The sequence below is a fragment of the Argentina silus genome (assembly GCF_951799395.1).
Source record: "Argentina silus genome assembly, chromosome: 8".
In the NCBI taxonomy this organism is placed as follows: domain Eukaryota; kingdom Metazoa; phylum Chordata; class Actinopteri; order Argentiniformes; family Argentinidae; genus Argentina; species Argentina silus.
The window spans coordinates 2,750,406-2,778,015 of record NC_139662.1 but is presented as its reverse complement, the minus strand read 5'-3'; the positions used below and the strand labels follow the sequence as shown (position 1 = coordinate 2,778,015).

Genomic DNA, 27,610 nt, shown 5'->3' with positions numbered 1-27,610 from the left:
CCTAGACCTCCCAGAGAGACAGATGGAGACACACATGTAGAGCATACAGTATCTCTGCAAAAAGATATTCAGTGTCAACATCAAAGAGCATGGATATCCCTCCCAGGGTGGGTTGTCTTTTTCCATTACGTTTTTTGTATCCTTGGGAGCTTCTATTTATCCCTTTACTTAAAATGGTATGGGTTTGTGGAATACTAAGCCCCATGGCTGGAAAGTCTCACTCACACTGCTCAGCCTGCATTTCCCGCCTTTTGATTCCTAAGTCCCACTCGCTGAGGGTCTGGCTTATTAGCTAACCTTCTCCATATGACTTGTTCTTGCGAAAGAGATGTGATGGTGGTGCCATTTTCAAAGGTGTATGGCTGGAATGGGGGCTTCAGTGTTCTGGTGAGATCCTCTTTCAAAGTGCCCCCGCACCACTCCACCACTGGATTCCTGTGGTCTGGTCTGGGCTGGGGCCACAGGAGGACTCAGAGAGGGAAAATTCCCTTTGAACTGGCTGTCTGCCACTGTTCTGGGTTGTAATGACTTTACCAACGGTTCTAACAGTGCACACATCTTAAAAACGTGTTTTAAAAGTCACCGTGATTATTTTCTCTACTTGATTGCATTGAAATCCATCCTAACAGATGTATCAGTCCCCTACTCCCCTCATCCTTTTTGTTGAGACATGGAGTTGCACCATGCTGAACATGGATGATGTGTCTCTATGCAACTTTTCTGCTGATGGTTTGATTGTGGTACAGGAAAGTCCCATTGGTTTTAGAGGAGCTCACCAATATTTGATTGGCATTAGGCTTTAGAAGATAGTCGAAGATAGCTCTAGTGAAGTAAAATTAGATTGTCAAAGTGACTCTAGCAGCACCCCCTCTGACATCACTTTGCCATGAGAGCAGAACAGTGAAAGCACTAACCAAGACCTGGAGAGTCGGACTGTTTGACAGATGCCACTCAACTGGAACTAATGGACTCAAGCTGGGCGCACTGTTTATGGGACATTAAACCTAAATCATTTTCATTTGTTTGGGGCTGCATTTTATGTATCTGCCCAGCATGTCTGCCCACACCCCCTCTGCCACCATTCCACTTTTCTAAAGAGGTGGTGGGTGTAGGGGGGCTACGCCTTTGTTTGTTTGTTATGCTGCAAAAGCAAGCTGTGAGTGTGTACATCTGTCTCCATCACCACCGCCAGGCAGACCCCATCCAGGCAGAGCTGTGGGAAGGGCGGAGGCTAGTGAAGGGAGGCTGCCCACCTGGCTCTCTCTCTCTCTCTCTCTCTCCCCCCCAGGCTACAGTCACCAATATGGGTTAGTCTTTATGGAGGCCCAAGGTTTTAGTGCTTCTCTGAGCACTTATTTTGAAAAGCAAAGGTCAAGTTGAAGAGCATGACTGAACAGATAGAGCATGTCTCTGTTTACATGGAACATGGACACCTGATTGACTGAGTATTAGTCAACTGACCTGCCGAATATTGTTCAAGAGTAGTCATAACAGCTTATCAGAAGTTTTCTCTTCATTAGACTTGGGTTCTGAGGTTAGGTGATTCATTCTCAAGAACTGACATTATTTGCTGTATTGTCTCTATTACATAGTAAGCCACTTTGTATGACATATTTGAGTGTTGTTTATGCACTTGGATGAATGTGTGTGGGTGTATTTATTAATATGTGAAAGTGCATATTGTGTGTGTGTGTGTGTGTATGTGTGTGTGTGTGTGTGTGTGTGTGTATGTGTGTGTGTGTGTGTGTGTGTATGTGTGTGTGTGTGTGTGTGTGTATGTGTGCGCGTGTGTGTGTGTGTGTGTTATTACTGAGGGAAGGGGGAGGTGGTGGGGGTTGCATGCTGCTCTGATGCAGCTGCACTGAGGCTCTATGTTGGAGACGTAGTTTCCTCCTCAATACAATGGGGACTCTGTCAGTCAGTGTTGTTTTAAAGAAGGGGCCTCATCCCCTGGTGCCTTTTGTGCTGCACTCTTTTACGTGGACGCTTAGACTGTAAATCTATTTAAAGGGGTAATGGTTTATGCCTCAACACTACCAATCCAAAATTGTCCTGGTATATCCACACAAATTATATAATCATTTAGCAGGCCTGTATTTGGGCCTTACACAACATATGGTACCACTATCATTATCACATTTCTCACATGGGTTGTACTTCTGCTTTCCAATGTGACAAAGGTTTCCCCCGGAAACAACAAATATGTAACAAGACAAGAAGTCACATGAGGTCTACTCATTTCTTTACTAATCTCATCCATTGTTAAATCTGGACTTTTTCTCTTTTTTGTTTCAGATATTTTTTCTTTCAATTCTCTTAACCACAAATGCTGACCATTTCCTTGAAAATGTGCTTTAAAAAGCCTGTGTGACTACGCCTAAAGCAGCTAGACCCCTAAAGCAGCCCCCTAGTTCTAGTGAGTCCCAGTTCTGTTGTCTTTTTCCTCCAGGCTCTAGCCAATCTCCAACACTCTTACTGGGCAGTGTGTCAGAAGGGCTGGCCGGCTTGAGTTATTGAAGCATTCATGTACCTGCATTCCAGGCATTCTGTGTGTGTATCCTCTGTAGGCCAGGGCTTCCCTGTCTCCTGCACTGACAGCCAGAGGAGAACAAGCAGGATGTCCGCCACGCAGGAATGAATGAATACCTCTGATTCATGACCAATTGTAGTGGCCATTTTGTTTACGTTTTAGTCATAACCTTTTGGATTCCACTGCAACAGTTTGGGTCTGCGAGTTTCCTGTGTCAAAACAAATGTACAGGACAATGTGTCATTGCGTAGCAGTGTTTTGTCAGGTGGGATTAGAATATCTTTGTGACATGTTTTGGGCATAACAACAAGCACCTGTCAGAAGCACTAAAGTCTTAGCTACTGTACAATGTGAAGAGTAAAATCCAACTTTTGCGCTTTTATTTATCTTTTATTTAAACAGGAAGATCTTACTAAGACCTGAGTATTTTACAGAAGAGCCCTGTAGATTAAAGAAACATCCAGACAGACAAAATCAAACAAAAAGATTCACATTCGAGGCTCGAACATCTGGCTACTTCACGGTGACCCGGAGTCCTTGACTTGTAATCTCAGGTCATAACAAGTCAGGCTTTAAAGAACCTTGTGATGATAATTGTCTTTAAATTGAACTCAGCAGGACTCAACACCTGTTATCAGCCACGTCAATCACTCTCATGTCCCAGGCCGATCAGTGGATAAATAAATAAGTTAACAAATTACGTTGGTGGCAGCAACCAGCACCTTTTTCCGATCCAAAAGTGGTTGGGCATCACACCAACTCTTTAGGACTTGCATGGCTGTGGAATGTCCAGCCCTGTGAGTGAGTCTCCATCACAAAGCAGCAGTGCCTGGTAGAGAACTTATTTCTCTTTACTGACTGTCTCAAAGGTCACAGATTGAGAGCAGAGGGCCCAGGGGAGAGGTGGGGGGTTTCAGACCAGGCTTCAGAGGGGAAAGTTGGGGGACTTAACCTCAGTGCTGGGCTGCCACTGCCAGACAGCAGGGAGAGAAGAGCCGGCTGTAAGATTCACACCACAGCTGTAAAGAGTGTTGCTGTTAACTGCCGCATAAAGATGGTGTCATGGGGATTTTACAGTCCCTGAATTGTGTTTTAACGCCTTTCATGCCACGTTTCAGCTATCAGTGTGGCAGCAAGCTGGAATGTGTTATCTATAAAGCAGTTTAATGACATAGCATTAGTTGTACAATTAATGGCAATTATTAGATATACTGTATTGACTCACATTCATTTTTGAATAAAAACCTTTTTCAGAGTTTGTACAAATCGGTACTATTATTGGTTTCCAATTGGTTTCCAATGAGAGTTTTTTGGGACAATGGGATTGGAATGTTTTCCCTCGGTTCAGGTTCCACAAATCAAGAATGTGGCTTGGCCATTGGAATGAGCTTTGCATGTAAATGAGCTGAATACCTTAACTTAGCTCGAGCTTGTTATGCCAATACCCTAATGTACTGTAGCAGCAGAGCTTGTTTTTGTTTCTTCTGTAAACAAGGAACACCATGGGGGAGAGATGGGCCTTTCTCCCCTTCTCTCCCTCTCTCTCTCCCCTTCCCCCTGTCTCTCTCCCTCCTCCCCTCTTCTCTCCCTTTTCTCCACCCCCCCCCTTTCTTTCTCTCTCTCTCTCTCTCTCTCTCTCTCTCTCTTTCTTTCTTTCTCTCTCTCTCTCTCTCTGGAGAGGTGGCAGTGGCTGGTCCATGGGCTTCAGTATTCCTCCAGTGTCTTTGTGCGGGGCCCATGCTTTGTTGTGATTGCTTGGTTCAGGTTACCTTGTAAAGAGCGGCAGGCGGATCAGATGACAGCATGGAGAAAGGGGGGCAGCCTTTTCTCACACTCCGTTCTGCCTCTCTCAATTCAACAGGTCTTACCTGAGAGCAGGAAAAGCCCTCACTCATACACACACACACACACACACACACACACACACACACACACACACACACACACACACACACACACACACACACACACACACACACACACACATACATACACACATACACACAGCTCCCTCAACAAACACGTAACGACTATGGAAACAAAAAAAAGACATCACTCAAGGCTGTCTTATTTACTGAAGAGCCAAGGAAGTCCCCCTGGTCCCATGACGATGGCGACAGCTGAGGTTCCTGTCCTGTCCCTACTCATTGTACTCCACTCCCATGGAAGAAGAAACATCAAACAATAGTGCTTGGCAGGGATATTAATGGGTAAAAGGCTAACAGAAGGCAACCTAATGCATTCTTTATGGTTTTATCAGGCATGTTAAGTGTACGTCTTAGGGGTATAGCTTCTTTCCATCCTCAGACTAGCCCTTTCTTGTTTTCTAAATAGTTACTTTGATTCAGTTTGTTTTATTTCACATATTATTTAGATTGTCAGTCTAAATAAAATGTGAAATATGATATATCTTCAGGGATGGAGCCGTTCTCACTGACATTGATGTTATTCCTCCAGGTCATTGGCTCTTATGGAGCCCTATAGCTCCAGTGGAAGTCTGGCAGACTGCAGGGCACTGCCTCCTCTACCCTGCCCTACCCTGCCCTAAGGAGGGCACAGGCTCTACTTACTGTCAGATTCTCCTCCTGCTCCTTCTTTTTGTTGAGGGGGTGTGGTGGGGACGTTTATCTTGAGCCAGATCCAGACGACTCCACTACACTCTGGCACAACAAAGACTGGTCCATTGCCCAAACTCAATAGATAGGGTTTGCTTTTCTCATTGAGTGGACCTAAGATGTGCTCAGTAAAAATACCTAAAGAAAACACAGGCAGTTTAGGCCATATTCATGCTGTTTTCTTTGCCTCCTCCTTGGATCTAGTTTCTGACAGGGATCAACAGCAAGAGTTTTTCCACCCTCACGCCACACAATACCCTTCATTAAAGTGCTTCAGGACATATCCTCCCCTCCAGAGGCTGGTCTAAGTTTTTTCTTTCAAATGGATCATACAGTATAGTCTAAGTGCTCTCAGAAGTAGGCTCCTTTTCATAGTGTGACTGTGAAGGGGTAGTCCCAAATGATCTGCCAGGAATGGTTTCGGATGATTGTGACTTAATCACATGAGACTGTGAGTGTCTCACAAATTGGGTGTTTTAGTGATATCAGTAGTCCTGACCCCTGACTCTGTACCCTCAACCTGGCCAGTCAGTCAGGGCCGTGGGAGTGTCGTCCAGCCTCAGGTCTCGTCTGCTGGAGCCCCACCCTGAATAGCAGACACTTAGATGGCCAGAGACGGTCTGGGCAGCAGAGGAGTGTCTGGGGCTCCATGTCTGTGTCTGGTGTGTCTGAGCTGCCACATGCTCCATCCATTCACTGGGTATGAGCTCTTCATTCGCCTAGACTTTCATCTCTCTCCTTTCCTCTCTAGAGAAACAGGGTGATGACAAGGGTGTCTGGTGTCTGTAAAGTACATCAAATGGTATATAAAGGGTGAAGCAGACAGGAAAACCTTCAGGTTTATCACCAGTTGCCGATATGCTTGAAACTGTAGTCAGACTCTTAAAAGTGTTGTTCATTGTTCATATAGTCGTTCTCAGCCTATGGATATGACAGAGAGAGAGAATCCCACCCACTTTGTTTGCTCAGCGCTTAATGAGAGAGTTCACTGTGACTCAGAGATTAGACCAAACATGGATCTTTATTGAACCTGTTTGTGTTCCAGAATATACCGCTGAGATCTTGGTGAAATAAACGTCTGTCTGATATCTGGAAACAAACCAGAAACCAACTTTAAACAAAACAGAAAGTCCTCCAGAAATACTCACTCACTGTTCATGTAGTGTTATTTCAGTCAGAGATGGATACTATCGGAGGAAACCCTGTTGATAGGAGCCCACAGATGTATGAGCTAACAGGCTAATTTGGTTGGGTCGTCTGTCCTGTCTTATCCGTCTGTAGGTGTTGAGCTGTGGGAACGAGCTGGGGAAACATCCTGTTGCTCCTCCATTTGTCTCTCAGCACAGCAGTTTATTTGGGAGCTTCTGGCTGCGTTGCAGGTCATAAAGTGAACTAGAGCCTAATTGGAAGTCAGCGAGACAGGCCCAACAGAGAGGGCTGGGCTGGAGTGGGCCAGATTAGGTTCCCTGGCTGTAGACTGTGATGTCCGTGTTGCTCTGGGCTCTGCATCATTGCCTGTGGCGCTGGAGGGGAGTGTGTGTGTGCATGACTGGAGTCCCCCCTCTCAGAGTTTGCCTTCAGTGCCCTGCTTCTGATGACCCTCCTGGGCTCTTACTGCATCCTCATCCTGCAACATGACACCTCCCAAACACTTCAACTGTTGAGTCTAACCCTAACCCTAACCCTACCTCTCTTTCTCTCTCGTTCTCTCGTTTTCCCCCCTCTCTCTTTGTCTCTCTTTCTCATTCTGGTCGATCTGGCTCAGCTCCTTTCCATTTAAAAGGTTCCTTAGTCTCTCAGTTGAGCTCCCCCCTCTGTGTGTTTCTGCTCTCCATTTCCTCGCTCCCTCTCTCCCCACCTCTCCCTCGCTATGCTCACTTGTTATTTCTTCCATTGCATTCAGTCTCCTGCCTCCCCTTTCATTTACTCTTTCCAACCCCTTTTGTGTGGGTGTTTGATTTGTGTGTGTACATTATGTGTGTGTGAGAGAGAGAGAGAGGGAGAGAAAGAAAAAAGGGAGACAGTGTGTGTGTGTGTCATCTGTCTCAAGAATCCCAGATCTCTCGTTGAGAGCCAAAGGTTAGCCGGACTGAAGCCTTGAAATCAATCAGCAATCTAGACTGAAAAGCGTCTAAATCTCCTCAGACCTACACTCCATATTGAAACAGGCCCCCCGGGCTTGTGATAACAATGGGAGATACTGGTGATAATAAAACCAGTTGGTCAGGTTGGACAGTGAATTAGGGCGGTGTTCCTACCAGGCTTCCCAGGACCAGGGGGTACATATTGTTCCTGCCCACTAGGTATTGTCTGCAATATGCAATTGGAAAAAATGTCATAGGATGGGAATGGCACTTCAGAATCAAAACAAAGCCACACATTCACTCATTTGTCAAGCCAATCTCAGGTCAAACAAGAAAGCCTTTGCTGGGGAGTTGTGGTGGGCAACATGGCACCATTTCAAGCACAAGGCATTTTTGGAGTTTCTGCATCAATATTTTTCTCCTTTCAAATTGATCAGGATAGGATAGCACTGTTTGAGTATGTATTTCGCTAGTGCTAAAAAGTACTACTTCTTATGGCTTTTTGTAAAAACAGGACGTTTGAGATTAATTTAGAAAGTAGAAAGTAAAATGAAATGAGCCAAATTGGGTTATACGGCTCCAATTACCTAAATCCACCCAGAGAGGAAACAACACAAGAGGAAGAGAGAATTGGGGGAGACGATCGATGTAGCAACACTACACAGCTGCTTACAGACACACCTACAGTATGTGTGTTCTCCTCAGGCTATAACCTTTAGGGAAGAGCAAAACAATGCTCAACATTGGGGTGTACAGAGTGTTTTCATGTTCATGAGAGAACGGCTCCCCTGTCAGAATATAGGAACCAAGTATATTCTCCAAGAGCTTTTCCCTTTCTGACTCTTATGAAATAGATATATGTAATTTGTTTGTTTTGGTTCATGGACAATTTAAACAATGTCAAATGACTGAACACAATTGTGCCCTGAGGTAGGTATAGTGAAAGCGCTCATCTTAATCACAACAGAACTCACTGGAACAGATATTTTCATTTTGCTCTTTAGGGGGATTTTGCTCTTTTGGGTTTAAGTAATAACTTCAATGCAGGAAGCTCTGCCTGTCTGGTTTTAGTACTGAAGCAGGCTGTGTGCTGCAGAATTGAATTAGAAAAGTGAACCCTGCTCTTTGCCTGTATGCCCTAAGGATCTTCCATAATCTGCATGGCTGGGTAACAAAACAAAGGGGAATGGGTTCTGGGCCGGGGCAGATGCTGGACCAGATATGAGGCTGCTCTGTCTTATCAACACATGTAGGCCTAATCATCAGCATGTTTGTATTTGGGGCAGGCTCATGTCACATAAACTTGACTGTTAGAGAGGCCACCACTTAGTAGCATTGGTAGTCCTCACAGATATAACCATGAACATGTCTGGACTGTAGTATTCATATAAACATAGTTACTGGATGCTTCAATGAGATCCAATTCTGAGCTCTTTAGACCAGTCAATCTTACAGTGCATCTTTTTTTTTACTTTGGATGCTGACAGTTGCTGTATTGGTAACCCACAAATGTCTGCTTTATTTGTTTTTGTCTGAGAGTCAAATATTTAAATTCACTGCTGCATATTCAGCATTTGGATAGAAAGTGAGGTAGCTCACAAATCGACACCCTCCAAGTGTGAAACCTTCCAAGGCAGAAAGATAGAAACTGTGTGGTAGGTAGCAATCTCCCCCAAGAGAGAAAGAGGGGGAGGAGAGAGAGTGAGTGGAAGAGAGAATTTATAGCAAATTTGTAACCATTATAAACAGGACGCATTCCTTCTGTAATTCTGGACATCTGGAATGCATGGCGTCTCTCTTTTTTCTTTTCTGTGTGGGTTTTGGAAAGCAAGTCTTGTCAAAGAGCCCTAATGTAACAGTTTCTCACTGAGCTCCAGCACACTCAGAGCCCAAGATAGTTCTCATGGCTGTTTGTAGTTTTATTTTTTGCAGAAATTGTAATGGGTTGGTTGTAGACATACAAATGATTTAGTAATTTATAGTTGCTGTTTCTGTCTGTGAATGTGGTTTTGAACTATGCCAATGCTATATCATGTAAAACTATTGGGTCTGGTTTGAGAAATCGAGTTGAAGCAGCGCGGCACCATCTTATGCATCTTCTTAGCATACATGTGAGTGAGTCAATGGCACCCTCAGTACTGCACAGAAGCAATGTACCACACTCATTGTTCCCTAAGTCAATATGATTCATAGAGAGCTAACAGCACTGCTGTGGAAAACAAATACAAATACTCACATGGTATATTCCACTTGAGTGAATCATGAAGTGAATTGCAAATACCATAGGAAAGAACACATTGGGCATGATCCCCCACCATTGGCTGGTTCTACTTTTGGTTAAACATCCAGACTAAGATTATGAGAATAGCATGTTGGGCTGTAATCTGTAAAAGTGCAGTTGGTATGTGTTAGGGAGCAAGTGGTGTGAGTTATAGCTAAGGGTTAAAGGTCAAGCTGACAGGCAAGGCTCTGGGCTCTGTTGATGTGGGTGTAAATGGGGGGTCCTGAGCAAACAGCTCTACATGTCTCTTCAAAGAGAAATGCTGAGGCGGTCAGTTACAAGAGGTGGCAGGGCCCACTCATAAGGTTGCACTTCCTTCATGCTTAAGAGATCTCCAAGTTTACCCCTGTTTACAGGCACATGACTCATTCAAGGAAGCAATTACTCAGAGGCAATGTCATGTAGTCTGTGTTTATGTTTGCAGTGGTGTAAGCATAAAATGCTTAAATGGGATGGTCTCAAACAACAAATTAGAGCAATCATGTTAAATGACTTAATTTGAGCCACAGTAAAACTGGCATCCTGAGGGGTGTCTTATGTGGTGTTAAGTGTTTTTGTGGCTGGATAAATGATAGTGATACCCCTTTCTTCTCATAGAGAGAAAAGTGCAGAGATGAAAGTTGAAAGTTTCAGTAGCTTGCTAACCCTAACCCTAGCATAGCAAAGATTTGGACGATCTTATGAAACAGGATGCTTGAAGTCAACACAGGAAGTGAGGTCATATGTCGCTGCTCTAGTTTGGGGAGTGGCGTCGCTGACCCACAGAAGTCAAGGGCTTAAAATACTTTATACTCACACAGGATCACTCACCACCACCCCAGTGACTGCACTAATCATATCATATGATTTACTGATGCTAATCAAATCTTCTCTGTTTTGTGTTTTCAGAGTTCCATGAACCTGCCCCCTGACAAAGCCAGGCTCCTCAGACAGTATGACAATGAGAAGAAGTGGGACCTCATCTGTGACCAGGTACTCTCCTCTATGGGATAAAACGTGTATTGAGCTAATATATCCATGTGTAATTGACCAGTTATATTAAGTCTATTCTAAAACCAACAGCTTTGACGTAGTATTGATAGATTTCATAGCTAAAAATGTTTCTCTATGGTTTGCTGTTGTTTCTATGATAAATAATGTTTTGGACTGTTCATTGATGTTGTCTGCTCACTCTACCCTTAATCTTCCTTGTGTGTTAGGAGAGGTTCCAGGTGAAGAACCCGCCCCACACCTACATCCAGAAACTACGAGGTTACCTAGACCCAGCAGTCACACGCAAGGTGAGGTCAACTAACCATGGAGGGTAGTGAATTAGTGAATTTTGTTGTGACTTTATGTGTTTTCACTGTGCACAGATTAGAATTCTTTAAATCTTACAGCGAACTGGTTAAAGATGTTATACCAACCAGGTTGTCTTGTCTGCCTCTCTGTTTCAGAAGTTCCGCAGGCGGGTCCAGGAATCCACTAAAGTCCTGAGGGAGCTGGAGATATCACTCAGGACCAATCATATTGGGTGATCTATTCTTGTCACTCCCCTCTCCCTTCCCCTCACCCATGATAGTCATAGACATAGTGTTAAGCTGGGGTGGGGCTCACAGGACATAAGTGTACTGGCTATGGAAACGAAAAGGCTAGGGGAAATCAACTCCATTATTATTTTCCCCTTTAAGAAAAACCCTTTCTCTGTTCTTCCTGCCGAAAGGGACCCAGAACATTTCCTGATGCCCAGATCTTTCCTATTGTTCTGCTCTGCCAACCTCCCCAGCTTTAGTTCATAGTGGAGTCCTCACAATACCCAGATGGTAGTCATTGTGCTACTTGGTCGACTCCCCCTCAGTAGTGAGCAGGAAGCTTTGTTGTGTATGCCAGAGGGACAGGAAGCTTGGCTAACCAACAACGGTGAACACTGCAAAAAGCACAGACACACACAAACACATAAACACACTCATTTCTGTCCCTCCTTTGTCTCTATTATCCTTGCACACCGTCTTACTGTATGTTAGGTCCTAATCAGATTCTCACTCGTGATAACTCAGAGATGTGCTTTTTAAATCCAACTAAAAGAGGAGAACACTTTGACTCTTTATTGTATTCAGGGTGTGCCAAAAATAGCTCATATTATATTTTGGGTCATCAATAAAAGCCTGCTCTGAAGCATTTTCCAGAAAGATACACAGAAGATGAATAGGGAGGCTATTTTCAGAAGACTTTCGTGGGTCAGATTAAGTATAACAGGGGTCTGTTTATTGCGTGTGTCCGAATTCTGGCCCCTTTTCGATGTGTTATTCCTCAGATTGCCAAGACAATCTGAAATAGCATCTGGTCGGACAGGAAAAGAAGGGGGAGAGAGAGAGAGACGAGAGAGAGGGCTGAAAGGGAGGGAGCATGGGGGGCTAGTAGACAGGAAACTGATGATCAAGCGCGCCAACTCCTCTGCCCCTCCACCCCTTTACCCCTCCGCCCAATCTCACTGCCTCTCTTTCTTTGCTCTGTTTCTTTACTCACCTCTCTCTTTCCCTTCCTTCCTGACCAAACAGGCTCTATCTCCCAGTAACCAGCAGATCAGGACTATTCTGAGAACCTTTTACCCCAATTCAGTCCCCCTGGGGTTTCTGAGGGGGGATTGCAGGGGTCTTGGGGGGAGGCAGACTAAATACCATGACTGTCAGAGCTTCAACCTGAGCCCAGTCTTCTCAGCCCATATGCCTCCCACATTCTTTCTCTCATCGCAATGGGAATTCTTTTATTTGGACTTTTTACCCCCTCCAAAAACTGGAGTTAAATGGAGAGGAAATCTGAAGCCTTGCTCTCATTTACTTTCCATTACAGTCTTGCCAAGTCCTTTCTCTGTCAGGGGGGGGGGGGGACCCCATTCTGAGCAGCCTTTAGTCTGAATATGTAGACTCCAATATGCCTGCCTCTATACGTAGCTCTTAGGAATGAGGGCAGTGTGTATGTGTGTTTAGTTCTTAGTCTCTCCCTCCCTCCCTGTCCCCCTCTCCTCCCCCTCTCTCTCTTGCCCCCTGTAGCTCTCAGGATACAAAAGTAAAGGATATGGGTGTGTTCCTGATGTAGTGCCCTGCTAACCCCTGTCTATGTCACATGTCCCAGGTGGGTGCGGGAGTTCCTCAATGATGAGAACCGAGGGCTTGACATCCTGGTGGAGTACCTATCCTTCGCCCAGTGTGCTGTCATGTGAGTACCCACACATCACCTATGTCACATCCTCTGTTGGCTGGTGCCCCACAACCACCACCCCCCCTCTCTCACCCACTCTAGGTTTTGTGTGAAGCTCTTCTGTAGGAACTGGGAGTAGGTTGGCACTGGAACCCAAGTGTTGATTTAAACAGATATAGGAGCGAATGAGATACTCTCACGTCTATGAAAAGGTGCTATAGTACGCTCGATTCCTCTTCATTGTGTTCCTTTGAATGTGCTTGGATGTGCTTGTATGCCTCTCTGCATACTTGGCAGACAGAATGTGTTGCTGGACATGTGCTGTGGGATATTGTGCTGATATAATGCCATGCTGGTACATAAAGAGCCTGAATGGGACTGAGACTGTCTCTCTGTGTTGCACTAAGCTTTACTGTGCAGCTTTACTGTGCAGCTTTACTGTGCAGCTTTACTGTGCAGTGCTATAATAACCCATGACCTTCTACCAAGTTGCATTCCTAACCTAACCTACCCAACCCCGACCCCTGCCCCTTTTTGTCTGCCTATCTGTCTGTCTGTCTGTTGGTGTGTCTGTCTGTCTGCGGCCCAGGTTGAATTTTGAGGGGCTGGAGAGTGGGGAGGAGGTCTCCTTGGACAAGGCTAAGTCCTGGAGCAGGTCCATTGAGGATCTGCACCAGAACGGCACCCAGCCCTTCTGCAACACGCTGGTCCGCTCTGCGCGCCAGTCTGTCCTCCGGTACGTACCGCTATCCCTCGCGCTATTTACTTGCCGCTACCGCTGCCGCCTCGCTCCTCTAACCCTGGCCCAGGCATTTCAAATGGATGTTAGCATGTCAGCTAGCAGTGTTCTGATATGATGCCGTGATGCTTAGGACACTGGCAGGGATGTGATGGTATGGACGGTGTGATGATGGTATGGATGGTGTGATGATGGTATGGATGGTGTGATGATGGTATGGATGGTGTGATGATGGTATGGATGGTGTGATGATGGTATGGACGGTGTGATGATGGTATGGAAGGTGTGATGATGGTATGGACGGTGTGATGATGGTATGGATGGTGTGATGATGGTATGGATGGTGTGATGATGGTATGGACGGTGTGATGATGGTATGGACGGTGTGATGATGGTATGGACGGTGTGATGATGGTATGGACGGTGTGATGATGGTATGGATGGTGTGATGATGGTATGGACGGTGTGATGATGGTATGGATGGTGTGATGATGGTATGGATGGTGTGATGATGGTATGGATGATGTGATGATGGTATGGACAGTGTGATGATGGTATGGACGGTGTGATGATGGTATGGATGGTGTGATGATGGTATGGACGGTGTGTCATCACATCTGACCTCACCACAGGGTTCTGTGTAGATTCTCTCAGTTGATCGACAGATACAGAGAGGTGTCTGCCCTCTACACTTTGTGTTCCCGTACATGTCTGATGGTCCTCCTCTAACCAGATGTGCGCCTCCACTGTCCTGGCTAGATTATAGGTAGCTGAATTTAGCACCACATGTGGGGATCATGCCTGGGATCTCTCCCCTTTATCAATACACACACCACACACAGAGAGAGAGGAGGCACAGGAGTTAACAGGGTTTGATAGAAAGTTGTGAAGGTGCTGAGTTACTGTCCAACAACACATACTGGTAAGTCATGTTCAGATTAGAATGTTTAGTACTGTATAATATGTCTGTTGGTATGATTACATGAAGGAATTTCTGAGATTCTGTAATTCTGTTTTTAAAAAAGGCAAAAAGAAAGACCAGCAAAGAGGACAGACATGTTGGTGAGCACAGGCATGGAGAGAGAGAGAGAAAGCAAAAAAGAGAGTGAGAGACAGAGAGAGAGAAAGCAAGAAAGAGAGTGAGAGAGAGTGATGAGAGAATGTGGAAGACAGCCTATGTTCTTTTTAGTTGTGCAACAGCCGTCTGTGATGAGCCGACCTCAGTCTGGGGACGGCTGTCAGGAAACCGACGGCTTTGCCTCCCAGAATGCATCTGTAACCACATAGGCCATCTCGGGTCCCACTGGCAGATCTCTGACACACTTTGAGTTCAGAGCCACATGGGTGCCAGATACAGTATGTCTCATTGTGCTGAAGCCTCACTTCCTGGTGTCACAAGAATGAAAACTGTGAAGATCAACTAAAAAGGAAGAGGTGGAATCATAACTCGTTTTTCAATGATAATCCATTATAACGTTGAAGAACATTTCGTTTTTGACCCTTATCCTCTATTGCAGCTATGGCTCAGTAACTAGCAGCAAAACCATCAAGAACTCCCGGCTTGTGAGCCAGAAGGACGATGTGCACGTTTGCATCATGTGCTTGCGAGCAATCATGAACTATCAGGTACCAATAAAGATGACCCCTATCGCCAATATGCAGTTTAACCACCACAAGCCCAAAATCTTCTCCCTCAATTTGCACATTTCTGTTGCAAATGTATGTGTGATGTTTCCTGTGTGACTTACAGATAAGCATTGGATTTGTATTTGCAGCGACAGCATCCTCTTTTTTTCCTGACCACTTCCTTTTCTCTTTACCTTGTAGTATGGCTTCAATCTGGTCATGTCCCACGCACATGCCGTCAATGAAATTGCACTCAGTTTGAACAATAAGAACTCAAGGTAAGAATTCAGGCTCTGTCTTCTTTGCAGCTTGAGAGTATTAAGGGTGGGTCAAACAATGGGGTTAACACTTGATCAGCCAGTTCATATGACACACCTCTCAGTCTCCATGGGGCTCTGCTTCTCTCTGATGTTGGGGATCAGAGGCATATACAAAGCCTGTTTCAGGAATGTTCAGTAATAGGAGATTAGTGGTAAACCGTGGGAGCTGATCACTTCATAATGAGGTCTTTGAGTATAAGCACTTGAAAAGGCGTGAAAAACCTTTCTCCTTTGTGGGTTTCAGACCTAAAGTATGGATAATGGATTACAACTTTTCTATGCTTCAAGTCTTTAGAAATGCTTTATCAAAGTCATCATCTGTTAACTTAGTATGAGGTTGACAATCAAAATCATAGTGTGGTGGATGGGGTGTACTGATGAGTGTGTGTTGTGTCTACAGGACAAAAGCCCTGGTCCTGGAGCTGCTGGCTGCTGTGTGTCTTGTACGAGGAGGTCATGAGATCATCCTCTCTGCATTTGACAACTTCAAAGAGGTGCAGTATTTACCATAGGCAGAAATATCTATGAATTCCCAACAATTACTATTAAGTCCATCCATGAGAACTGAGATACATTCCCTTGTTCAGGAACACTGTATTGTTTATTCTGGCATCATTCCAATATATTCTAAACTCTGTGAGAATCTAACACATCCAGGCCAATTAAATGGCACAACCATTTCCCCAATTCCAATTGGGTGCATTAAGGCGAAACAATGGGCCAGTGTAGAGGAGTGACGACTGGGGAGGTTTGAGGAGTGTACAGAGTGTGTAAGCAAAGCCCTCCAGTGGTACGTCTAAGGCTTTCATTAAGTCACCAGATGTGTAGCAGGCAACCTTGGGCAGCGTTAAGGATCAAACCCCTGATGAGAGTGAGTGGAACAGTGTTTCTCTACTGTAAATAAATTAATAAAACATTCTTCTAGCATTGTGACTGCCAACGGCCTCTGGTCCTAGCATAGATTACTTTTTCTTATGATGACTGATAGATAGATGATTCACTTACTTAGACAAATGTATTTGTTGTAAGTCGCTTTGGATAAAGGTGTCTGCTAAATGCCAAAAATGCAAATGTAAATGTAATGTAATGTAATGAGTGGACTACAAAGGTCTAGCCTCTCAGTTTCTGTCTGCATAGTCATCGAAACACCGGAACTAGCCAATTACTAATCAACCAACCAGTCAAAATGATATGGGAAACATGACCCCCCCCCCAAAAAAAAAAAAAAATCAGATTTGGCCCGGACCTTGGTTATAGTTTCCAGACAATTTTTATATACCCCATAGTGCCCCATTAATTCTGGAAATATTCCCCCAAAACCACTCCAATCCAACTGATACAACTGTCACAATCCCTCACTGAAGACTGCATTATTTCACTTTGTTACGCTGTAATACACGTTTGCACTTCGTTGTCATGGTAGCAAAATGAAAAAAGAGGATTACAGTTTAATAAAGTGACTTTTCAAAAGTCTTCAGAGGGGGATTCTGTCGTAATATTAGTCGGAATGAGTGGGGCACTATCGGGCCCAAAATATGACTACTCTGTCTAAGGAAGCTAAATATGCAGCTAAAACTGTTTGGGCTAATCAACTACAGCCAAGGTCAGGGCCAAACCAGGAAAGAATATTGGGTGGATCATCCCTTTAAAATAAAATTATAAAGCATGATGACAGTTCTCTAAATACTTTACATTACCATTCAATAGCATTCAACTGTAGTTTTCAGGCATATTTGTGTTATAATTAAATATTAATTACAAAATAACAACTCCAGGCAAAGGAATGAGGGTTAAATATGTTCTTGTTATTAAAAAGCGGGTTTTTTTTACATTGGGAGCTTGTTTGTTTTCTTTCTCATTCTCTCCAGTGTGTAGGAGTCTGGCTAGATCTCTATCCTTTATTTTTTCCCATGAAGTTCTATAATTAGGAGGGATTTACACTGCAAATGGAGTGTATTGACCTCTGCTTACATACAGTACTTGGCATGGGTCACACTCTAACCTGAGGCTCTGCTGCACAGTATACAGTCAACTCCATCTCACAAGTCCAGTACATTTTAATCAAACTAAATAAAAAAAGGAGGTAGGTCAAAGGATAACATTACTGAAGTTAATCACCTTCTGTTGGTATAGAAGATAAGTACCATGTTAACATATTTTCCACCACCCAGTAAATCACAGACACATGTTCTGTCTGTATGTAAGTGTCCTTTACATTTTATTTCAGGTGTGCAAGGAGAAGCACCGCTTTGAGAAGCTGATGGACTATTTCCGCTGTGAGGATGGAAACATTGACTTTATGGTAAGAAAATGAAGTGTGTGTTCCCATATGGCTGGGCCACTGTTCCCCTATGGCTGACCACCTCATGTTGTCCAGTATGTTTGCCTCTAACTCTGTGTGTGTGGCTCAGGTTGCCTGCATGCAGTTCATCAACATCATGGTCCACTCAGTGGAGGATATGAACTTCCGGGTCCACTTGCAGTATGAGTTCACCAAGCTTGGGCTGGATGATTACCTGGAGGTGAGGATACAATGAAAATGTACATCATGACCAAAACCTCTGTGGGTACTCAGGCAAAGGTTTTCAGGGAGCAGTAGTGTCTGACTATGAATCACTAACCTGAAGCTCTCCCTCTCCACAGAAATCTAAGCACACAGAGAGCGACAAGTTGTCTGTGCAGATCCAGGCCTACCTGGACAACGTGTTTGACGTGGGTGGGCTGCTGGAGGATGCAGAGACCAAGAACGTGGCCTTGGAGAAGGTGGAAGAACTGGAGGAGCACCTGTCCCATGTAAGCGCACCACCCACCACCCACCACCCCCTTCTTCACCCCCCTGTAGTTCTCTCACAGGCCTCTGCTTTATACAGTTATACAAAATTCATTTGTTGTGATTTTCTCTCTCTCTCTCTTTCTGTCAGATAAAGGTGAAGGTGCTGTGGACCTACTTAAATCAGTGATGAAATAGATTCAGACAGTGGAATTTATGCTCTGCAATTTCAGATGTGTGTTGCATGTGCCAGGTTGCTGTTTGAACTGAATGGGCTGCAATCACCTCCACCCCAAGTACAATCTGTTGTGCAAATCAAACACACCTCTGAAAGCCCAGTGCAAAACCCACTATCTGCAACATTTGAATTACGGCTTAATCCACTTATAAAGATAACTCACATTAAAACTAAGTATTATTAAAACTGATTTTCTTTTAAAAATTAAATAACAAACAGGTGTGAAAACTAACTAGGACTAAACTGATATTAAATTACGATTTAAAATACTATAGAAACTAAAAGTAGTTGAATACGAATGTAAGAAATGTAATTTAAATGAAATTACCTTCTTACATTAAGGGCTCTATTTTCGGCACAAAACGGACGCAAGTCCAAACACAGGCATATTGGCAAATTGTGTTGGTGGTAACTAGTGAAAATACCACAGCACTTAAGCGTTATCTCGCTTACCTTCAGGTGGGGGGAGTAGCGGTAATAGAGGTGTGTTTATGAGCAGGTCAAGTGCCATCGGGTGTGCTGAAAAATTCTGGCCTTGAAAATAGCAGTAATATTTCAGACACACCCCATAGCGCCACTGCCAGCACCTCTCGCCATCACCCATGTTTGCACTAAGACGTTTTTTTTACGCTGTTAAAATTCTCTGGTGCTCTGAAAGTCTTCAGATGTTAACAATCTTTCAAATTGTTCCAATGTTGTCTAATTCTTTCTGGGCTGTTGCTCCAGTATCCCACACTGCACTGCAGAGACCCTTTTCGCATACAGAAAGGTCACAAGCAGACGTGCCGTCATTCTGGAAATTTCAAAACAAACCCTGCTTTCAGGGAGCCAGGAATTATGGGGGTGGAGGGCAGAAATTCCATGAGAATTCCTCTACAACATGTGTTATCTGTCCAGATCCAAAACTGAAAGCTGTGTCAGCCTCACTTGCTGTGTCATGCTGCTGGGCATATCACATTTCTTATTGATGCTGCAGAGAGTATAGAAGAGGGAGTGGAACTGGGATTGATGCCCACACTGCATGGTGTTTACTGGATCAATGCTTTAATTCACCTCCGCCCCTCTCTCCATCCCTCCTGTCCTCCTCTCTCTGTTCACTCTGCCCATGTTGGCGTTCTGCTGCCCTTCTCCCTGCCCTGCCCTGTCCTGCTGGTACTGTAGGTAACAGAGAAGCTGCTGGACGTGGAGAATGAGACCATGATGAAAGTGGCTGATCTGGAGAAGCTGCTCCTTCAGAAAGATAAGGATATCCATGCCATAAGGGTAAGCCGGTGATCAGCATGATGTGTAGTGAAATAATCATAACTGTCACATGTCAGATGTACTCAACCTGGTTCTGAAATGTTGTTCGACTCAAATGTATGCTGTAGCCAAAATGCTATCATAGTAAATTGATGAAATGGAGTGATAGTTTGTGGAGTCATGCCGTTGCACTCTCTGCCTCCCCCTGGTGATTGAACAGGAGACGTATGAGTCCACCAACACGCAGGTCCACACCCTGAGGAAGATGATCAAGGAGAAGGACGCTGCCTTCCAGAGGCACTACAACATTGAGAAGCGTCTGCTGGAGATGGAACAGCAGGGCACCATCCGTTTACGCAAGCAGCCTGATGGGGATATCGCCATTGAGCCCCTAGGAGGTGGAGGAGGAGTGGGGAGTGGAGGTGGAGGCATAGGGGTTAGTGGCCTGGGGGTCCCACTGGGAGACATAGGGCAGCTCTCCATGGGGCCTGCAGCTGGTCCAACGGGGCCAGGGGGACCAGGAACCAGCCTCCCCCCAGCCACTGAAGCTCCTCCACCTCCGCCTCCCCCACCTCCACCACCACCTCCCCTTCCCTCGGCCTCAGGTACCACCATGACTCACTATGATAATCACTGCTGGTGACCTACTGTATGTATGTATGAAAGTGAAAGTCACTTAACTATGGGGACATGGAGCAGATCTATTTTCAGAGGCCATGCTCTGTTGTGCCCAGCCAGGTGATGGGTCATAGCAGGGCCCAAACAAGTCCAGACAGGAAAGGGAAATACTAAGGGTGTTTCCTCTATGTGAAGGTGCAGAGAGACTGTAACACACAAAGGGGGAAGCACCTGCACGCATGTGTGGTCCTTCGTAGGCCGATAATCTCAGTGATACTGTATTCTAATGTAGACTTTGGAACCAATACTGAGTGTTTTTTTGTGACGCATCACAGGAGAGTGTGTACCAATGCCACCCCCACCACCTCCTATGGCCCCACCTTTGCCTGGAACCTCAGCCTCTGTAATCCTCAGTTTCGGCCTATCAGGTAAGAGCTAACACCAGCCATTGAATACTGCATCCCACCTGGCAAATTAATACAGTACAGGACACAAGTATGAGGTCTTCAATACTAAAACATGTTTTTCAATACCATGACTGAAACTCTGGTCTCCAGCTATCAGGATCAAGAAGCCCATAAAGACCAAGTTCCGCTTGCCTGTCTTCAACTGGACCGCTCTGAAGCCCAACCAGATCAATGGCACTGTCTTCAATGAGATCGACGATGAGCGGGTACTAGAGGTTAGTCAATCAGAGCAAACTTTCCAAAGCTTCCTTGATCTGTCCTAAATGAAACTCTTTATCATATAGAATGAACATACTGTATTTTCAATAGAAAACCTGTAATGTGTTGTTTGTATTGTTGTGGTGGTAGGAGTTGGATCTGGAGAAGTTTGAGGAGCTGTTCAAGACCAAGGCCCAGGGCCCCATAGTGGAGCATCCCTGCACTAAGAGCAAGGTGTCCCAGAAAGTTGTCAACAAGGTCACCTTGCTGGATGCCAACCGCTCCAAGAACCTGGCCATCACACTACGCAAAGCCCACAAGAGTACCGAGGAGATATGCAAAGCCATTGAGAAGTATGTACTGTAGCTACCTCTCACTCCTTATCACACCAGTGTACAGTAGGTTCATTATGTGATGTGAATATGATGTAGATATAGTGTGTAGTTTAATATGCATGTGCCCCAGTATGTTTGATATTCTCTTGTGATATATTGTGTACAGTATGTCATGTGCAAGTGACTGTATGTTGTGTGTTTCCACAGGTTTGACCTGAAGGCCCTGCCAGTGGACTTTGTGGAGTGTCTGATGCGTTTCCTGCCTACGGAGGCAGAGGGCAAGCTGATGCGTCAGTACGAGCGTGAGCGCCGCCCGCTGGACCAACTGACTGAGGAGGACCGCTTCATGCTCTTCTTCAGCAAGATTGAGAGGCTCACCCAGAGGATGAACATCATCACCTTTGTGGGCAACTTTTCTGACAACGTCAACATGCTCACGCCGCAACTCAATGCCATCATTGCAGCATCTGCCTCGGTTAAATCTTCCCCTAAGTTAAAAAGAATGCTAGAGGTAAGAGTTTGCTCTTCCATAAATGATCTGTGATGAAACTTGTATGAACTGGATAAAACTGGATACGACGCCTCAGCTTGCTCTCACATTAGCATAATGGTTGTTTTTGTTTTACTGAGATATTTATATTGTGCTGCTAAGATAGTAATTATTCTATCTTTGTACACTTATAGATCATCTTAGCCTTGGGAAACTACATGAACAGTAGCAAGAGAGGCTCTGTGTATGGGTTCAAACTACAAAGCCTGGATCTGGTATGTTGAGAGCTATAATCTCCAAGTACTCAAGTTTATCTCCATGTTAGTTACAAGTGGCTACACAGTTTATGTTTCAAGAGCTTTGGCTGATATTGCCATGCAATCCTCTTCTCTCATAGCTGCTGGACACTAAGTCTACAGACAGGAAGATAACCCTGCTTCACTACATCGCTCTCACAGTAAAGGAGAAGTACCCTGAGCTTGCTAACTTCTACAATGAGATGCACTTTGTGGACAAAGCTGCTGCAGGTGAGTAAACAGAAACCATGAAATACTGTAGGAGTAGAATTGGGTCCACATACTGTATGAAGTCAACAGTCTATGTGATTTACAGTGGAAATGAGGAGGCTTGATTATGTGTGTGTGTATGTGTATAGTGTCTCTGGAGAACGTGCTGCTGGATGTGCGGGAGCTAGGGAAGGGGATGGACCTGATCAGGAGAGAGTGTAGTCTTCACGACCACTCAGTGCTCAAGGGCTTCCTCCAGACCAGCAACACCAATCTGGACAAGCTGCAGAAAGATGCCAAGACCGCAGAGGTGTTGCCCCTGCTTCCCTCACCTCAAAACTACAAACTGTCAACCAGATAAAACACCATTAAACAAGAAACAACACCCTTTCCTAGTTGCAACACAACAAAACAGAACATTCAGTACAACAACAGCACTACACCTAACTTGACCCCAAGAAAAATGAGTTGTCGACAAACTTTGCCTACACACTCACACTTCTCTTTCTCCTATTCTAGGAAGCCTTCAACAATGTGGTTGACTACTTTGGGGAGAGTGCCAAGCTGACTCCTCCCTCAGTCTTCTTCCCTGTGTTTGTGCGCTTCATCAGGGCTTACAAGGTGAGGGCAAACAGCAAAATGGCCGGCATTTATCTTTCATCCCTGCCTATGTTGAGGTGGAGCTTTGTCTCCCTACCCGATGGGAATTCCCCCTGGGGTTAGTCTGGGTGTTGTCCCTCTGCCTCTCAGGCCAGAGGAGAGCAGGGCTGCCTGTGTGCCACAGGACGTTGTGTGGAGTCAGAGGCCAAAAAACAGGAAGGGCCAGCTGGGTCTGGCTTTAGAGCAGCAGCTGTGGTGTTTAGACTGGGCCCTGCCTCCCCCCTGACCCCCGGACAGCCCAGCCCTGCCCCGCCACACAACGCTCTTCCTGAGATTGTTCTCCGCCTGGATTTATGGATGTGCTCGAGGAAACGTGTAGCACAAGGATCTATGTTTGTGTGTGTGTGTGTGTGTGTGTGTGTGTGTGTGTGTGTGTGTGTGTGTGTGTGTGTGTGTGTGTGTGTGTGTGTGTTTGTGAGTGTGTATGTGTTTTTAGAAAAGAGTGAGACAGAGAAGAAATCACAAATATATGATGTTGAATGACTTGAATGAATGTTTGTGAAAGTGTGTGTTCTCTGTGTGTGCTCAATAGCCATATCCGTTTCATCAGTTCTCAAAGGGACAGTTTGTTTCTATAGCTTGGCTCAGAGCATGGCCTCGTAGCAAGTGTCTTGGTTAAGACTCAATCCTTTTCTCTGAGTGGGCTCCATTTTCTCTGTTCTACAGGATGCAGTGGAGGACAATGAGCAGAGGAAAAAGCAGGAGGAAGCCATGAGAGAGAAGTTACTGGCTCAGGAGGCCAAACAGCAAGACCCGAAGGTACAATACAATGCCCCAAACCATGACAAACAGCAGGCACAGGGCAACCAGGTAGACGTAAAAAGAAAACTATACTGACCTGGAGAAGCTGAAATACTTAGCCTAATGCAAGATGACTCAATATGTAGAATGTTGACTCAGTGGTGCATGGTCATGCTATTGGATGTTTATGGATTTGTCAGAATTAATGGTGTGATATGATAGGAATGGTTAACTTCCCTTGTCCCTCTGTCCCAGACCCAGACCCAGAAGAAGAGGCAGCAGCAGCATGAGCTGATCGCTGAGTTGCGCAAACGCCAGGCCAAAGACCACCGGCCCGTGTACGAGGGCAAGGACGGCACCATCGAAGACATTATCACAGGTGGGCCAGACAGAGACAGGCCTCCAAGCCAAGCAGGCCCCAGCAGTACCAGCCCCCCCAGCCCCCCTAGCCCCACCAGGGCTAAGATCACTGTGGTCATCCATTGCTCAGCTCCCCTACAGTGCACCCTGTGCTATGTGATCCAGACACCACCACATCTAGACCAGAGCACGTTCCAAGTCCGGATGTCTCAGTAGTTGTTGGATTGTGGCCTGCGGATTTTTAGTGAACATTCTATTTGTGCAGCTAAGCTATATTGAGCCTCAAAAGTATGCAATTTTGTCAATTTGGGTCTGTTACATATGTCATGATACAGAATTCTTGCAGTCATCATGACCCAGTGCCCTGTTCCATGGGAGGTGCAGTGTCTCAGCCACCCAGCCTCAAACTCAGGATAGTTCCTTAACTAACCATTTGACATGTATCTCAGTCAACATTAATCAACACCTAAATTGAAATAATCTAAATGTTGTGTTAATAATGTGAATAATGCTTTTTCCTCACACTACCAGCCCTGTTACAACACCTAATAACATGGTTACTTAACCTATGTTACCCTACAGTACATACAGTATGTCCTTGTCCTCCCCAACAAAGATCTTGACTGGGCTGGAAGAGTCTGGTCCATAGAGGTGTGGCACACAGCGAATTGTGTTGTGGACCAGTCCAGTTCCAGGTTGATGAGGAAGATGAAGGATGAAGGGGGTGTAGTGTCAGTATTTGCCTCCCCCAGGGCAGGTTTTGTCTCAGGTGTGACGTGTTCTCTCTCTGCCCCCCTCCTCCCCTCAGTGCTGAAGAGTGTGCCCTTCACAGCCCGCACTGCTAAGCGAGGCTCACGGTTCTTCTGTGAAGCCAACCTCTGTGATGACGCCAACTGCTAGCCTAATGCCCCCTAATGCCAAGGTTGTCCAGGTGTCTATCGTACCCCCCCCCGCAGAAAACTGCATGTGGCATGATCCCCGTCACCCCATAAGACCACTCCCTCCCTTGTCCTTACTAACATATGCTGTCATCTGTGGCCAACTGTTGTGTTTTACCTCAACAGACTTCTACCTGGTGTCTCAGGATAGCAGTCAGCCAAACCTCTTTGCAATACTGAGACTGATATTCATATTAAAGGCTCCTGATTAAATGTGATTACACACATATTTTGCATTACATGCACTATACTATACGACAGTACAGTATACAGACGGCTGTATATAATCAAGTGCATCTAGCATAACATGAACATAGAAAGCTTTGCTAGATATGCCTTATTATCTGTAAGTATAAAGAGGTTTGGCTAAAAAATGGTCTTGTTAATGGTGCCTTGTTCCATGAAACTAATGTGGTTGGTTTGGTTCCCCTCTAACATTGCACTGTAACCTCCTCCCCTCAACCATCACTGTTTATTCTGCCCCCTCCAGCTGAACAGAAGATTAATGACAGTATATATTCCACTCCTAAACCGAGGGTAAGGAAGGTAGCCTGAAGCCTGGCCTGCTTGGCCCCCCTGTGTGCTGCTAGCTACAGTGACGTCAGCTGCTTCAGCCAGCGCTTGAGATGCAAACAGGATGCTTTACATTTACATTACAGTCAAACATGCTTTACTGTACAACAGTCAGACAGTGGAACCTAAAGCTTACATTGCTATTGCTATGAGATATTGTATGGCCAGTTACCCTCTCAGCATTTTGAATAGTCCATGCTCCTCCCTTCCCAAAAGCAGAAGCCCAAATATCAGGTCCTTTTCTTTCCCACCTACTCTTACCCTCATTGAAGGAGACTCAACGATAGAACACAGGTTCCTCATCTACAGTTCAATCCCTCAGGTCCCTCCATCATCACCTCCCTTGTATGTGTTGCATGTTGTCCAGTGTTCATCCACCACTCACCTGTCCAATGTCTCCGCCATGTTGTGTCTCTGCTAACTGTGGTTTGCAGTGTGCTGAACAGCTCCTTAGTCAACAAGCTCTATAGAGGCCATGCAGATACCCAGACATACACAATTAGACAAATAAACATATGTATAAATAACAATTTAAAGTAGGAAGACATTTTAGAGCTACAGGCTGAATGAGCCTAGCGCTCTTCTCTAGCATAGCATCTCTAAGAGCTTGTTGACTGCCATAACTGTAACTATGATATTACAACTATTGGTTATTGTTTTATTACCTACATTATTGGTTTGAGTGGTTTGCTTAACTACAAACCCATAGCCTTGGATTTCATTGTTTCATTCATGTTCCTCAGTCACGGTTTAAGTTGGAAATGCAAGGCAATGGGAAGGCATCATTCTCTGATTGGTGAACAGCTACAGTATATTGAATTGGTTACCCCTTTGATAGGAGTTCAAATAACATCATTTTGGCCTAGTTGTAGACTTGAGAATCACCAACTGGGGTCAAGAATCACTAACTGACCCCAAACCTGAGCATGATGCCATTGACCTCCCAGTTAACATGACAGGTCCCTTGTCTCACCCCTCTCTTCATTACCCACTCACAGATCTCCGAAACCAGCCTTTCCTGCGAGCCGACGCGCTGATCCGGAGCGGCTGGAAGAGACCCTAAACCACTTGTTCCTCACTTAAACCCCCTTCCCCCATTATAACCCCCTCCTTGTGTCCCGGTGGTCCCACCCACCCCTGAGGCTGCATCTCCCTGCAGCTCACAAAAACTGAAAGGGGGACAGGACAGAGCCAATGGCCCTTGTTTTACAGGGGTATTTATTTATTTATGGAGATCCTTTATAGACACTCTCTCAAGAGCAGGTATAATTGTAAAAGCACAAACATCAGGTGGGCTACCCCCCCTCTCTCTGCAAACACACACACACACACACACACACACACACACACACACACACACACACAGGCATGGGGAATAGGACAGGGTTGGGTGCAGATTGAACAGGGAGAGTTGAGCTGAGTGCTGGTAGCGGCTCACATAGGCAGGAAGGACATTGCGTGGACCCACAAGTGCCTGCCAAGGTGGATCTTATTTCCACTAACATGGATTTCCTCAGATTGTGCAATCCAAGCATGATTGAGACTGGGAGGGCAGATGACAGCACATGTCACTGGGATTTCCTCTTCAAAGAGACCGCGGTTTGCCCTCATAAGACCTCTCTCCACAGATTACAGAAGATTATTAAAGGACAAGACTTTTGATCTGGAGTCTTTTGGGACAAGCTAGCCAAACCAAACTTCCTCTCATGTCTTCCTTATTTTGCTAAAGAAGTGCCTTTTGTTTAGACAGTATTATTTCTTGTGACTCAGCCATAATTTGTATCTTTTAAGTCTTTTTGTTAAAGATTGTATTTTCTATTGTATTATACTGTAATCAAATACTGTAAAATTAATATGCAATGGTTTGAAATCAAAATCCAAGCTTTAATCATTTACAACTAAAGGTTGCAGTTCATCTCCAATTTAGCTACCGCTTTCCTAAAGGCCTCTCAATTACCTCTTTAACTGCATGACCAACACTCAATTGAAACTACTGACACAATGCCATAGGGATTCTCTTTATCTTGTTCAGTTAGAAGTTGAAGGCAACAGTAAGGTTGTTCTGAATGTTATATAACTGACAGTACTTTCAGGCTTGCTGT

At 45.1% G+C, this 27,610-nt stretch overlaps 1 protein-coding gene across 2 annotated transcripts in view; it reads left to right on the top strand.

The window, feature by feature from the left end:
• Positions 1-26,648, top strand: part of fmnl3 (formin-like 3) — a 30,395-nt gene extending 3,747 nt beyond the window's left edge. The window contains exons 2-26 of one of the 2 annotated variants that reach the window (XM_083675025.1): positions 10,399-10,482; positions 10,710-10,790; positions 10,947-11,023; positions 12,622-12,705; positions 13,277-13,423; positions 14,944-15,052; positions 15,254-15,330; positions 15,773-15,866; positions 17,600-17,674; positions 17,784-17,894; positions 18,016-18,165; positions 19,542-19,643; positions 19,843-20,227; positions 20,576-20,668; positions 20,798-20,922; positions 21,056-21,258; positions 21,448-21,751; positions 21,925-22,005; positions 22,128-22,257; positions 22,386-22,546; positions 22,756-22,857; positions 23,563-23,655; positions 23,893-24,016; positions 25,426-25,472; positions 26,507-26,648. In XM_083675025.1, coding sequence (XP_083531151.1) covers positions 10,399-10,482; positions 10,710-10,790; positions 10,947-11,023; positions 12,622-12,705; positions 13,277-13,423; positions 14,944-15,052; positions 15,254-15,330; positions 15,773-15,866; positions 17,600-17,674; positions 17,784-17,894; positions 18,016-18,165; positions 19,542-19,643; positions 19,843-20,227; positions 20,576-20,668; positions 20,798-20,922; positions 21,056-21,258; positions 21,448-21,751; positions 21,925-22,005; positions 22,128-22,257; positions 22,386-22,546; positions 22,756-22,857; positions 23,563-23,655; positions 23,893-24,016; positions 25,426-25,472; positions 26,507-26,545 — 3,078 coding nt within the window. In that variant the 3' untranslated portion in view covers positions 26,546-26,648. Of the gene's footprint in view, positions 1-10,398; positions 10,483-10,709; positions 10,791-10,946; positions 11,024-12,621; positions 12,706-13,276; positions 13,424-14,943; positions 15,053-15,253; positions 15,331-15,772; positions 15,867-17,599; positions 17,675-17,783; positions 17,895-18,015; positions 18,166-19,541; positions 19,644-19,842; positions 20,228-20,575; positions 20,669-20,797; positions 20,923-21,055; positions 21,259-21,447; positions 21,752-21,924; positions 22,006-22,127; positions 22,258-22,385; positions 22,547-22,755; positions 22,858-23,562; positions 23,656-23,892; positions 24,017-24,805; positions 24,920-25,425; positions 25,473-26,506 lie in introns of both variants that reach the window. The other variant, XM_083675024.1, reaches the window with a different exon arrangement.
• The last annotated feature ends 962 nt before the right edge of the window (positions 26,649-27,610 follow it).